The following is a 14,789-nucleotide window of genomic DNA, read 5'->3' on the forward strand; positions in this document are numbered from 1 at the left end:
TATAGCTATTATAAAGTAAGTAGAGGCGTAGGCTTAGGTATAGTCTATTAAAAGAAGGTTAATAATCTATAAAAGGGGAAAAGAAGAGAAGTATAGGCCTAGCCTATATAAGTATAGAGGCCGCTTATATATAGACTTAGCCTAGACCCTAGTCTAGGCCTATATAGGGTAAAAGCTCTTATATTATACCCTTACCTAGCTTTTAAAGCGGCGCGCGTTTAAATAATACTTAATACCGCGCTTAAGGGGACGGAACCCTTACGCGGACTATATACGCTTAGTCGCGGAAAAAACATTAGTAAATAACGTATAATACCCTCTTAAGCGAGCTTCTTAGATAGACTATATTATTAGTAGGGGCCGCGCCTTAAGAGTCGGGCTTTAGTACTTATAGCTAAGGAGTAAAAGTATATAAAATAGTATATAGCTAGCTTTAGTAAGCTTATAGTATCCCGCCCCCTTTATATCGGCGTATAGTAGTAGCTCCTAGTACTATAATATAAGGGACGGTACTTTAGTATATAAGGCTCTGCTCCCTCTTATATAGGGCTATATAAGTACTCCCTTTCGCTATAGTTATATTATATTAGCGGCCTTCCTATATCTTAGCTACCCTTTTAGTCGCTATAGGTATATATCCCTTTTATATAGTAGCTACTACTATATATAAGGGAACGCCGATAAAGCTTATAAAGGCGTTACTAAGATTACTTATTACTAAAGCTACTATCGTTAAACCTAACCTCCTTTCTATCCTAGCGTATATACCCTTTTACTACTTAAAGTATATTTACCCGCGCCTCCTAGTATAGGTACTTTAAAAACTAATAGGATTTACTACTATAGCTTATATAGCGACCCTCCTATCGCTACCTCTTTCTATCCTTAGTCCTTAAGGTAGAGTTAGAGATATCTATAGTATTACTAGCGTTATCCTCTTCTTATACTATAAAAGAAGATAAAAAAAGAAACTTATTACTACTAAGCTCGCGAAGAAAGTAAATAAGATTAGTATATATATCTAGTAGTATAGACCTTTTACTTAAATAGGTACGCTAATCTATATTTAAGCTCGTAATAAGGTAATTATACTTTACTACGTTAGGCTAGCTATATATATCTACTTAATAAAGTACCTCTTCGAACTATATAAAGTAAGCTAGAATAGTATTACTCCGCTTCTAACGAAGTATTATAAGCTCTTAGCTTACTAACTTAGCTACGTTAGGTTCGCCGTAATTAATATAGAGCTTTATAAGGAGGTCGGCTAGTCTATTTATACTAATACGCGTAAATAGTAAGAGATACCTTTATAAGTATAAGGATAGGCTCGCGTAAAAATAGTTAAATTAAGCGCGGATATCCCTTATTATAGCGCTATCGGTATAAAGCTTTACTTTTATATAAAGTAGCTATAGCTCGAGCTTTATAAAGGAGCCGTTAAACTTACTAAGGTATAGTAGTACCGCTCTTAGTTATATAGAGCCCTACTATTATAAAAGGCTCTTAATTACCTAAGCGAACTAAGTATTACGTTCGCCTTAATTTTACGACTATAGGAGTATAGATATTTTACGTATATATATACTAGCGCGGGCGGTTAAATTAAACTAGGTAATTAAACGTTAGCTTTAAAGGTAGCTAAAAATAGCTATTTTATATATAGGGATATAGAGAGGGTAAAATAAAGGGTAGATTATACTATTATAGAGTAAGTAAAGGTATAGGCTTAAGTACGGTCTATTAAAAGAAGGTTAATAATCTATAAGGAGGAAAAGGAAGAGAAGTATAGGCCTAGCTTATATAAGCGTAGAGGCCGCTTATATATAGACTTAGCCTAGACCTTAGTCTAGGCCTATATAGGGCAAAAGCCCTTATAATAGCTTCCTTTAAGAAAAACGGGTCAAGATAAGCCTATCTTAATAAATAAGAATATATATAAAATATATAAGTTAATTATAAGTAGAATAGATACCCTATTACTTATTTTAGCTTAGTAGGTCTAAAGATATCTATAATATAAGAATAGGTAGGGCATAAAACATTCTAGTTAAATCTACTACTTATACTAGAACCTATAGTCTTACGTTAACTATTACGCTATAATTAAACTACCTACTAAGTCTAAAAGATATACTATAGATAAAGCTTTTTAAGTATTATAAAATATACTAGAAAGCTAACTAATTAGTATACTAGTAAGCGAGTAATAGTCTATAAAGGATAAAGGATTTCCCTAGGAGTAGTAGATAGAAGAAGTAAGTTAGTAAGTATCTTTTATAACGCTATTCTTTTAATATATTATTTAGCCCTTTATATACTCGTTATAAATTCTAGACGAAATCCTACCCTATACCCCTTTAACCGACCTTTTCGCTTACGTTATCGATTACCCTATCCTATGCTTATTACTTATACCTCTTAATAAAGGTAGGCTCCTTTCTTTTTTAGCTATTTTTACTAGACCGGATATCTTTTTTATAGTCTCCTAGCTAGCTAACTATAACTAGAATCCTAGCCCTAGGTACTAAGAAGTAGTAGACTAAGCTATCCTTTATCTCTATTTAACGAAATTATATAGTCTACGCCTAAGAGGGTAGGAAAGGAAACTAGCTACTAAAATCTTCCTTTATTTAAGCGATTTATCCTTTATAAATAATTCCTTAGATAGAAAGAGCTTATAAGGGTATATTATATCCCTTTTTAGAGGAACTATTACTTAAAGAGCTTCGAAATAAGCTACTATTATAACTTTAAGTATAAAGGTAAAGCTTCTAGCTCTGTTAAAAGCGTTAAAAGAAGCGATTTTCCTTAGCCGGCTACTAATATCTTTATAACTATAAATTCCGTCCCCGTTAGCTATATAATATAATAATATATAGAATATATAAATTCTAATAGAAAACGTAAAGCTATTAACCTAGCTATAGTATATCGATATCTACTAGTATTAATTATACTAAGAGGTCTAAAAGGGACTTATTTCTATCTATTAGGTTCTAATAATATTAATAAAAGCTAACGGTCTTATAAAGCCTTTACTAAAGTAAAAGCTAGCTATCTTTTTATAGTAAATTAGGCTAGAAGACGTTTAAGAGAAGCTATCTTTATAAGCCCGCCTTAAGAGTTTACGAGAGGACTTAATAGTATATAGGAGGAAGGAGAAGTCTATAGCTAAAGAGAGGAACTAAGACTTATCTTAAAAGAGGGCCCCTAGCTTAATTAAGACTTATTCTTCTTAAATGCCCCTTTTTAGGGACTTATCCTTAAAGAAGCCCCCCTTTCTTATAGGACTTAATATCCTCCTTAGTCCTCTTTTTCCTAAAGTAAGTCTAAAAGAGCCTAGGGCTAAAACCCGGATTTCTTAAGTAAGGGATAAGTATAGACTAAGACCTCCTCTATACGCTTACTAGCTTAATTATTTAGCTTTACCCTTTTTATAAGGGCAGGCTATAGCTAAGGGGGTATATCGCGAAGCGTAGCTTAATTTCGTAGTTCTTAGAGATATCCCTTAGTACGAGGGACCTAGGAAGCTAAAAAACCGGTTTTAAAGAAGGAGCTAAAAGGAGGTATAAAGAGGAGGGTAGGAGTAAGAGGGGAAGTAAAAGTAGCGATAGCTTCCTATAAAGGTAGCGAGAAATAAGACGGATAAGCTAGCAACGGCTAGAATAAAAGGGAAAAACTAGTAAAAGGCTTAGTAGTTAAAAGGATATTAATAGCTTCTTTAAGTAAGATCTTCTTTATTAATTAAGATACTAGATAGGTATAAAGAAAGGCGTTAGATAAAGGAAAGAAGGAGAATTAAGGAAATATAATATTTACTCCCTTACTATAATTACTGCCCCTATAAGAATTAAATATCTCTGCCCTACTTATCTAACCCCTTACTTTTAATTTTACCTTTATATATTTTTATATACTTTTTATATCTCTCTTTATAAGAATTAGATCTTAAGTAAGTAGAAAAAAATATAGATAGTTATTATTACTCTTACTTTAACTTATAAGACTAGTAGCTAGTTTATATTTAATATATATAATAACGTATAATAGCTAGTTTATATAATACGTTTAATTATATATAGTAGCTAGTCTATTTAATTACTTATTAGACTTATATTAGATTTAGGTAAATAGTAAGGTTAAAGTACTCGCTTTATATTAAAGGACTAGTATATAATAAGCTTACTTTAATATAGGTTATTATTATTATTAAGATTATACTAGTAACCTATCTAAAGGTATCTAAAACTTTAGCGTTAAATAGAAGGGAAAAACTAAAGTACTTAGAGGAAAACCCTCCCTTCTTTTATAGCTAGTCCGTCCTTATACTAAGTCGCGGTTATAATATATAGGAATCTTACGCTAGCTATTATAGGTATTATTTTAGTTAGTCGGAATCGCGTTAGCCCCGCTATAAAGTAACCTTAGAAAGTAACTCCTTTATATACGTAGGGTATATAGCGTTAATCGGTAGTATAAGCGTTTTTAGTTAATAGTTAATTATATAATTATCCTTAACCTTATTATATAACGATATCTTCTTAGGCTCTACTTTATTTTTCTGCTATAAAGCTTAGCGGGCTATTTTTTATTAATACCGGCCTTTAGCTAAGCCGGTAGTTAGGTTATCGTACTAGCTTCGCGCTATACTTTTAAAAGCTATAATAATTAATATAGCTAAAACGTAAAAGACCTTAAATAAGACTATAGCTACGATAGCTAAGATATTTAAACGTTTTATACGCTCGAATATAGCTTCTATTAAGGCGTCGAGTAAGTAGCGGACGTAAAGCTTTATCGACGACCTCCTTATACTTAATTTACTATTTCTTCGCTACGGTCGCTAGTTAGTTATTATCGTTTTATCTTTTATCTAAGAGGAAGGATACCGTAGTATAGTTTTATATATATTTAATATTAATACTTACTTTTAATAGTTATCCGATATTAGCTTAGAGTAAGTAGTAATTAATAAATTACTTAATTTACGATATCGTTAGGCCTATCTTTAAGCGTTATCGAAGTTATAAAGATAGAGAGAGAGGACGGGGCTAACCTATAACTTAGGGGGTAGCTAGATATATATAGTATACGTTAGGTAACTTAAGCGGGACTTAGAAGCTTCTTAACTTTTATCCCTCTAGTTATACGCCGCTTTAATAAGCGAGCTATACTATATAGAGGAAACCGGTCTAAACGCGTCTAAGCGTTCGCCTTAAACTAATAGTAAGAGACTCTAAGCGTAGCGCGCTTTAGATAGCTAAGCTTATTATAGGCTAGAGTACGTAAGTTAACCCCGCTTAATTATTATAGGGTAGAGGGTATAAGTTATAAAGTACTAATATATATTTTCGTACCCTAATTTATAAGAGTAAGCTAGGACGAGCTTAGACTAAAATTCACGGGGTATAGTAAGACTACCCTTCTTTCTAGCTATAATACCTCTCTACTTATAAATCTCTTATTTTAACGGCTATAATTAGCCGCGTCGCCTACCTCCTCTCTATAGGCTCTTTAAGCTTTTATGCTAAATATAGTATATTTTAAATAATAAAGCGACTTCTAGAGCCACTATTATAGGGCATAAAAATAATACTATATATAGATTTAATACGAAGGTTACTATTCTTACTATAGATACTATCTCCTAAGGCTAAATACGGCTATAGCGCCTTACCCTACGTCGTTCTAGCCGCTAGGTAATAGATAATAACGGGAAGGGTGCTATTTCCCGTACGGAGTCGAAAAGTCTCTTACGTCGCTAACTTAGCTATAGCTCGAAGAGGCTAGGCTCTTTTAGGGACACTACTAAATTATTGCCGTACGGTAGCGAGACGCGGGCCTTTCTATATACGGTCGCTACTTAGTCTATCTATCGGCTAGTATTATAGGCACCGCTATTAAGTTAGTATACCTAGCTTCTAGCACCCCTTACTTCCCGTACCTCCCTATATTACTATCGCGTTAACTACCTACTATATCGTAACCGCGTTTTCTAGTATATCTCGTATTTAATAATTATAAAATAAATATTATTTAAATTAGTAATACCTTATCTTTCTAAATATACCGAGAAACCAGCTCTAAGAAGCGCTCGAAGCTATTAATAATAGTATACCTTAGCTCTAAGCTAGTCGTAAGTAGGGTATTCTAAGAATAACCCTTTAGACGCGTTTTAAAGGAGCCCTACCTATAAAGGAGGCAAAAGAGGTATTTTAAAGGCTTAGTCGAGAGTAGGAAAAACACCTCTATAAATAGGTTCTTACCTAAGCGGCCCTTAGGCTGCCTCTAACGTATTATTAACTTAGGGAATTCGCTGGCCGTATTATCGTAGCTAGTAGAGACCCCCGCCCGCTTAGAAAATACTAGGTTTCGAGCTTTTTAGCTTAAAACCTAGAGATTAGTACGATTAAAGGTAAATCTCTTAATTCTGCCTATATTAACGGCGCCTTTATTAGCGGGATTAAGGAATAGTTTTAATTACTTAAGCTACCGGCTATATAGGCAATCCTACTAAAATTACGCTTTAATATAAACGAAATAAGCATCCTTAAGGGCCTTAGCTATAATAAGCTAGTACTAGGGAGCTTAGAGAAGAAGGAGGCTATTAAGAAGCGGCTTAGATCGCGTTATTAGACTATAATCGTCGAATATATCTTTATAATAGGCTAGGCCTTAACCCCCCTTATAATCTTTAAGGGCTAAGACCTTTAATAGTAATAGTTCCCTAATAAACTCGATTTTCTAAAAGATTAAGACTTTATTACTTCCTTAAAGGGCTAGATAAGCGATTCTATCGCTATTTAATAGCTTAAGTAAGTGTTTATCCCTTAAATAAGGCGCTACCTATAAGGGAACGTTCTCCTTATCGTTAATAGCTATAGGAGCTATTAGACCGACGATTTTATATATAAATACTTTAATAATTATATTTATCTTCTTTTTCTACTAGTATACTCTTCCTATATCCTTTAACCTCTTAATATCTCGGTTTTCTCGCTAATTAAGGCTACCTACTAACGTTAACTTAAAAAAATCGTATCTTTCGACGATATAGTACTAATTAGTAAGGCTACCTTCCTCTAAGTATATTATTAGGCTTAATAGGCCGGTCTAACCGAAAAGAATATTAAGGGCGGGTAGCGTAAGTTAGGACTATAGCTAGTTAATATAGTAAAGCCCTTACTAAGCCGGTTCGTCTTACTATAGCCGTTAACGCCGTTAACGCCGTTAAAAAGAAAGAATTTTAGTACCCTAGCTATTTATAATGCCCTTAAAACGCTTAAACGATTATAAGAAGTCCGTCGCCTTATTATAGGGCTAGAAAACCGCGGTTAAGTTAACCGTACGATCCGACTACTCTTTAGTAAGGTTGGCCGTAGCCTTAATAAGTAAAATTAGCAGCTTATAGCCTCCTAGCTTCGAATATAGCAGCTAGAGTATTAATTATATCGTCTACGGCCTTAAAAATAGAAAAAGGTCCCTTAGGACCCTAATAGGCGGTTCGTATAGATTAAATAAGTTATAAAGATAAAGAAATAGCTCGAGCGCACGCTTGAGCCGGTTGCCGCCGCCACAGCCAATTAGAACGTAGGATTTAATAGCTAGAAACACTAAATTTAATTATCGTGATATTAAAATGCGGCTTTAATTGCGTTTGGAATATGCCTGCCTTGGTGCTGCGAAGGGTGCCGGAAGTGGGGGGTGCCGGAAGCTAGGTGTGCTGACTTAGTAGGTCACCTGAAGGATCAAGGGAGGGCCACCTGAAGGATCATTATGAGGCCATGTATTGGGGACCCATAAAGACCTCACGTATGGGGCCAGTTTGGTGCCTATGTAAGTCACCTGAGGGTCCCTCTGACTACGGCATAAATAGGGCCCTGTGGCCGATTCTTTCTAGCTAGATCATGCATCTTTATCCCTTCTTGTGCTGCCCCTACCTCATGAGTACCAGAATAACAGTCCATCGACAGATACCTAGAAGCTCACAGGAGCCTGGATGGCTGGGAGCTATATAGGGCTCCAATGCCAGTATCCACCGAAACTCTGTCCCGTACTCATCCTCCATCTCGAGAAAACAATTGAGGACAAGGCAAATATCGGCGATCCGTCTCCCCGTCTTTCTCGCGGTGACAGTCCGACTTGATTATGGCCCGTTCATGTAAGCCACAGTGATCCGAAGTTCCCAGCCCCTCACCGAGACGAAAGTCCGTACAGTTGGCACGACCACAAGATTGTAGTCCCTGCACTTGTGACATGAACCACAACTGTGTGGTCGTGGCACAATGCCCTCAAGACCGCAATTTTGTGGTCCCTGTCTCACAATGCTTATCGCCCAGCCACGAAGTTGCGGTCCCTGTCTATGCAGCACAGGCGTGGGGTCTGTGTTAGCCCCCCACCCAGGATGAGTGGGCCGCGTTGGCGCAATTACTAAGCCAAACCTGAGGGGGCGGACCTACAATTTGCCGATGAGTCAACTCCAAAAGCGAGACCGAATTGCAGAGCCAGCCTCCCTTCACCACTACGAACTCCATTCGTGCAATGTCGTTATCGGAACGTATACGCTGGCGGCCCCCCGGAAAAAGCCCATTGGTGTCGGCCTTCGAGAAAAGATGTCGAAAGGCGAAGCAGCAGCGATTCCTCGACGAGAGATTGATGGACGAGCGCGAAATCACTTGCACCTGGTCAGACTTCAGGCGCCCTATGCTGAGGCGGTGTAATCTACAAGACAACCTGACCTTCATCGATCTAGTTGGCTATGGGCTGGATGGCATCGTGTGGAAAGTGGAAATCGACAATCGTATCGCGGCCCTCAAAGTAGTAAGTTCTACACTGCGCTCAACACAACCGTTGGCTCATGTTGGACAGTTCTGGGACACTGAGGCTCCGGAAGACACCCGATATTGGGCGATGCAACGGGAGTGCCAGAATGCGTCTCTCCTTCAGATGATACACTTCGCAACCGAGCATTACCCCAACTCAATCTGGCTTAAGCCGAACCCGAGAACATTTTCCGATGCCGTACGCAATCTACACGCGTTTTCTAACGAGGGCCGTCAGCAAAAACTGTTTCGAGACGTGCCAGGCGCTGTCAATAATACCAATACTCCACGGACGAGGAAATGCTTTGGGTGGACGACCGTCAGGGGCGAGGACCTCTGCGCCTTGCGCCCAGATGCGCGCCCCCCCGAAGTGAAGATGGATGGCCTTGCGCGTGGGATCTCACCAACCGAGTCATATTACGCCGTCCTTTATGAATTTCTACCCGATAATTCCTGCGCTCTCGCTGCAGACGTACTGCAATCTCAGTTAGACTTCTTTTGGCTCAGTGGATTCTGCATGGTCCCGCTGCGTTCGGAGAACTGGAAGGGCCCTGGAATTTTGTTGGATCTTGCGGACCTCATATGTCCCTGGCAAGCTGGATGGTTCTCCTCACTATACAGGCGACGACAAGCAGAAGAGATAATATAGTATTGCTTATCTATAACAGCACTTTGTAGGACAAGCTGTCCTGAGAGCAACTAGCGACTACCACTTGTATTTCTCGCTTCGATTCTAGGGGATGTCGTTGCCGTTGCCGTTGCCGTCGCCGTTGCTGCGTTTGTCAGTGCTGGTAGAACAGTGTGTGGATGGCACCTCAGTTGTGACACACCTCTCCGAAAAGGTTCATTTCTTCTTTCCGAGGCAAGTTGGGCATGTAATGCCGTTGACGGTCCCTTCGCCTCCGCAAGTCTCGCACCCTTCCATGTTTGCTGCAGCACAATAGACTTTGTAGATGATGTTGCGCGGTCGGGAAATGTTGGGTGTGTGCCAGCGCCAGTGGCAAGGCAGCCCAGTATTTAAACGGATGATCTGCAGGGCAAAAAGTGTTGCTGCCCAGCCTTCAGTAACGTTACTGGATGCTGATTGGCGCTCGGCGTTAAGAGATATGGACCCAGACAAGCGCACGTGTTAGCGTCACCAGACAATTTCCCGCCGTTGCACAGTCAAAAAGGTGGTCCATTCCTGGCAAAGACTTCAAGTGCATTCATCCTCAATACACAGGTGTATCCCTATGTGCCCGACCACCGTGAACCGTCCACAATGTACTTGTTCGGCCTCCTTTGAGACGGAGGATGATCTGCAGAGGCACCTCGATGAAAACATAGAGCAAGAACGGGTCCGTTCCCCCAAAACCCCATAATATCATGACTGACACAATACCGCTGGCAGTTTCGCGTCCAGTGGATACAATGGTTGGAAACCGAAGTGCGGAGATATCGCTCTCATGGAAGAGTAACAGACAATGAACCATCCGATGAAAGCAATCTTCGGCCCAGTGACAGTCGCAGTAACATACTTCGAACTATGGAACCGAGCACTTCAGCCGAGCTTCGTTGTCCGTCTTGCGAACGAACAAAGCCATTCATTACAAGGCAGAAGCTTCGGCTGCATTACGAACAACGTATCCTCCACCATCTCTTGGGCAACAGATACGAGACTGACCTTGGATATATGCAGATGTTCCTTGCCACGAGGTTTGCGTATGCTGTACAAGGCTTTTTAGGTCGGTTCGAGAAGTTCGAAGGCACACCGAGACATGTACCGACGACAATAAGAGAAAGACGGCATACATGAAGCAAACAAGCGACCAACTTCGCGAACTAGCGGACGAGCAACTTGATATTGCGCTGAGGAAAAGAGCCAGAAAACGAGCACTGCATGAGTCTGACATGGATACTGAGGCGTCGCAACCACAATTCAAGGCCCGCAGACCTAATTCAGGATTAGAACGCGAGAAACGACTCGAACGAAGCAAAAGGGGCTCGGCAGAGATGCTGTCCACATTTGACGCGCCCGCAGACAGTACAACAACCCATACAACAAATCTGGACACCCTGCAGGACCAGCAACAAGCATTGGAGAATTCGACTGGCCAGATTACCGCTTTGGACTCGGTGGAAGACTTTGATGCGCCGCTGATGCAAATTATGAACGGAGTCCCGTTGCTTGTCGGCCAGTGGGAAGTGGAGGCACAGCACGGTAGCGTGATTTCAGGTAACGATGCGTCTGCCTACTAGCTTTTCTGATGTCTTCCCCTTCTGTCTGGTTATTGGGTTCCTGAAACTTGGAAGTTCAACGTGATTTGCGCGCTTTTTCTCTCAATACTCGCCACCTTCTCTGCAAGCGCCGCAGAATGCGGAATGATTATCTTGGCCCATCTCGCCACTACCTCCTCCGTTGCAAATAGGAATGTGATCGCGTATCCGCTCTTGATTTCGAACGCTAATCGGGCGTCCGCTATTACTCTTTAATTTATTAGCGTGAACAATCTTGCGGGTACCTGGGTGACCTACAAACCTCCATCCGGAAAGTTCCTATGGTCTGGTTCACAGCCGACGCGATCCAATTCTGACGATGGGACCTCATACACGGACCTCAACCCCTTCGTAGTACTCAGGCTATGCAGGTGCGATCCCCCATAATAATCAACCTGCGAACCTTTGGACCATACCTGGACCACGAACACTCGTCGACCTGCCTCTCGTCCCCCACGTCTGAAGCATTCGATATGGCTGGCGTTCTCTCCGTATCTGAGCCAGTGGCCGAGGACACATGCTTCGAGCGAGGATTCTAGTATGGACTGGATGCGCTGCAGCGGCTTAGCTTCTGCAACCAAAAGTGCGTTTGTTTCGCTTACTGGATCGAATGCAAAGTCGGCGCAGAAATCCAACCCGTACTCCGAATAGTAAGGGAACTTCCTCCTTTCCATCTCTGATACACGATTGCCTGCAGATACATCTTCCCAGCAATAGTACCCGTCCTCTAGCAGAGACTGTTCTGTCGCCTCTTGAGACAACTGGGACAGCGCCATGACGTTGGACATGAAGATGCCGACAAGGTCAGTGAGGGGTTGCCTGAACATGGAAGATGGCGCACGGAAAAACATCTCGGCCGATACCACCGTCGTCGCTTACCGACGGCATGCGCTTCTGGCACTCTGAAGGGTATGGAGCGAATCATGCTGTGCCCCACAATTGACGTGCAGACCACAGTTGTGTGGTCACTTGACAGGCATTCAGTCAAGACCGCAGACTTGCGGTTCTTGCATCGGCGTGGCTTAAACGCGTGCTGCATACTCCAAGAACCACAACACTGCGGTCCTGCAGGCAGTTCACATTCAGTCACTAATGCTGGGTATGTACAGTATGCCGTGCCGCATAGCACAGTGGCTCTAGGGACGGAGTCACATTCAGGTGCTCAAAGGTCAAGCACCACAACTCAGTGGCTTTGCACGCAGGTGACACTGGGGACCATTTGTGTCAGGATACAAACGCTATAAATACAAGTATCGTAGAAGCACGCGACAAGAGCCATACTCACGTAATTGTATTGGTTGCAACGGATAGGTTCTATCACCAAAGGGCTAAACCCGCGATGCCTCAAACCATTCTCGACGTTCTAGTGAAGCCGAATCCTAGCCTGGACTCGCGCTCCGTTCCTGCTGGTTCGAACACATATGGTAACGATTGGATACCAGTGACGGACTGGCAACCGTGGGTGGACTTCACTTACGACAATTTGCTGTCCATCTTCCGGCAGCCGCTCAATTCAACCTGGAGAGCCCCTCCCCCAACTGTTGATATGACTGCTGGTTTCGACTCACATATCTGTGACGAGAGAAGTTTAGACTTCTTCTTAGTCAAGTATATGTGGCCCTATGTCAATGCAGCACTCAGGGAAGCCAACTATATCCTTGAATGGGGAAGGGAAGCGTTTTACCTCGGTACAGGAAGCTGGTGCCATGGCGACGGTTCGCCAGACTGGTCCTTGGTGTCCAGCCTGAGGAAGTCCGAGGGGAGGTTCTGGAACTTGCTCCCGGGAGACACGAAGCTCTCAGCTAAATGGAGGCCAGACATGGAACAGTCACCCAATGCGACCGAGCGACAGCAGTGGACATTGCCTTTGTCTCAAGTCAACACATACGCCGCCGAGAGCGCATGTCGCTATGGCTTCATCATAACAGACGAAGAGCTCGTGGTGTTACGCTTCACAAGAGAAAGAGTTGGCGATGGACTGGCTTCAGCCCGCTCAACTAGGGGAACCCACCAGCGGTACGCATCTGGCGATACTGATTTATCTTCTGTCATGGAATCCATGTCCCTCGACTCTTTTGGCGCCCAATCCTATGCCGAAGACGATTTGGCGAATGCTGCAAATTCTGAGTTTCTGCCTCCAGAGTTCGCTATCATACCTCAAGGCGCACACGGCAGGGGCCGGCTTACTGTGAAGTTATCTCTTTTCTGTTTGTGCCTCATGGCAGCTGGCGAAAATGGCAGGGTCGGCTATGACTACCCTCCTTTGGATAGCTGGAGGCAGGAGAGCCGGCACAGGTTCGTCCACAATACGTCCGGCCGGGTTGCGACAATATTGCCAGCCAATGCAACACTTTGCGGCCTCCAAGAACCTCAGCAGGAGCCTCAGCAGGACTCGACCAGCGCAGGTCCCTCCAACTATCCCGCGAGCGAAACTGAAGATGCAGAGACAGGACGAGACATGCAAACCAATCCATCTGCTCATTCCGAGTCGACGCGTAAGGCTACTCGAGTCGAAGTGAAAAAAAGAGATGGTTTGTTCTGCTTCTACGACAAGAAAAAGAAGCTAAGGAAGACGAGGAGGTCGGAATGGACCCGCAACCAGGATCCCCATGGTTGGATATATCAAGGAGAGAAGTACGTTTATTTCACGGAACATCTACCGTGAGCGCATCAATATCTGTCGCTCCCAAGAGCCTGCTCAGTGCAGCGAATGGTGACTGCCGCAAACTCTTTTCGCCAACGGCGCGTCCCTTGGATGCGGGCGACAACTGACGCTGTACGAGGGCATTCTGATTTGTTGCCTCGCCAGGGATTGAGTAGTTGTTGGTATATGTAGGCGACTCCCCGATATAGGTCGGTGGGCAGCTAAGGCTGAGGTTATGGGTTGTGCCAATACAAGGTGCCTTTTTACTGTTCAGGACCTCTTTTGGGTTGGTTGAACCCGCGAATGCTTGGCTATGCTGCTTCTGAGATCGCGCATAAGGACTTGGTTCGGATGGGCCGACTATCGCTAGACCACCCCAGTGCCAAAACGTTCATATCTATTGCGTGTTTCAATGTCTCAATGCGTCGGGCTTGAGCCGACGGCCATGTTAAGGGCTGTGGAGCTAGTTATAGATTCTCGCGATGCCCTCGCACAAGGGCGGCGCCGTCAGACGCGCCGCGCGCTCCCGAACGCAGTCACAATACGGCAGGCGGCTCAGATCTTCGGTGTACCGAGCTCTACGGTACAAGACGGCGTCAAGCGGCATCTACGATAGCTTTAGGGTCGCGTTCGAAGCCGTGGCCGGCCAAGGCTGCTCTCAGACGACGAAGATGATGCCATGGCCGCCTGTGTGATATGGCTATAACGCTCTAGCTTCCCAGCGAGCAAGATATAGGTTAGATCGGCCGCTCTAACGCTCCTTCAGCGCCGTAACCCTAACGCGAAGCCACTAAGCCAAAACTAGTATCGTCGTTAGCTTTAGGACCACCTAGAGCTTCGAACTATATATTTAAAGGCCGTAGAGAAGTCTAGGAAGGTATTTGAGGCCAACGATGTGTCATACGTCGAGAAGCTCTTCTTAAGGCTTAAGGAGATCGTTAGCTCGTACGGAATCGGCCCCTTAGAGGTCTAGAACGAAGACGAGTGCGGCATCCGTATTAGAAGCCCACGAGAACGCATTCACGTCGTTATAGTGCATACAACGCGTCATCAACACCCTTAAG

General features: G+C 42.7%; 2 protein-coding genes across 2 annotated transcripts; both read left to right on the plus strand.

Annotated features, from left to right (window-relative positions):
• Positions 1 to 8,658: 8,658 nt before the first annotated feature.
• Positions 8,659 to 9,199, plus strand: HRG_06057 (kinetochore sim4 complex subunit FTA2 domain-containing protein; the record flags this gene model as incomplete). The annotated part of the gene is made up of 3 exons (XM_044864528.1): positions 8,659 to 8,823; positions 8,872 to 9,024; positions 9,179 to 9,199. 3 exons carry the CDS (start codon positions 8,659 to 8,661, stop codon positions 9,197 to 9,199), a joined length of 339 nt encoding a protein of 112 aa, XP_044721060.1.
• Positions 9,200 to 12,420: 3,221 nt separating this feature from the next.
• HRG_06058 (uncharacterized protein) lies at positions 12,421 to 13,746 on the plus strand (the record flags this gene model as incomplete). Its single annotated transcript, XM_044864529.1, has 1 exon — positions 12,421 to 13,746. The coding sequence occupies one exon, from the start codon at positions 12,421 to 12,423 to the stop codon at positions 13,744 to 13,746; it is 1,326 nt and encodes a 441-aa protein (XP_044721061.1).
• Between the last annotated feature and the right edge of the window lie 1,043 nt (positions 13,747 to 14,789).

The sequence above is a fragment of the Hirsutella rhossiliensis genome, assembly GCF_020360975.1.
Source record: "Hirsutella rhossiliensis strain HR02 chromosome Unknown scaffold00005, whole genome shotgun sequence".
NCBI classification, from domain to species: domain Eukaryota; kingdom Fungi; phylum Ascomycota; class Sordariomycetes; order Hypocreales; family Ophiocordycipitaceae; genus Hirsutella; species Hirsutella rhossiliensis.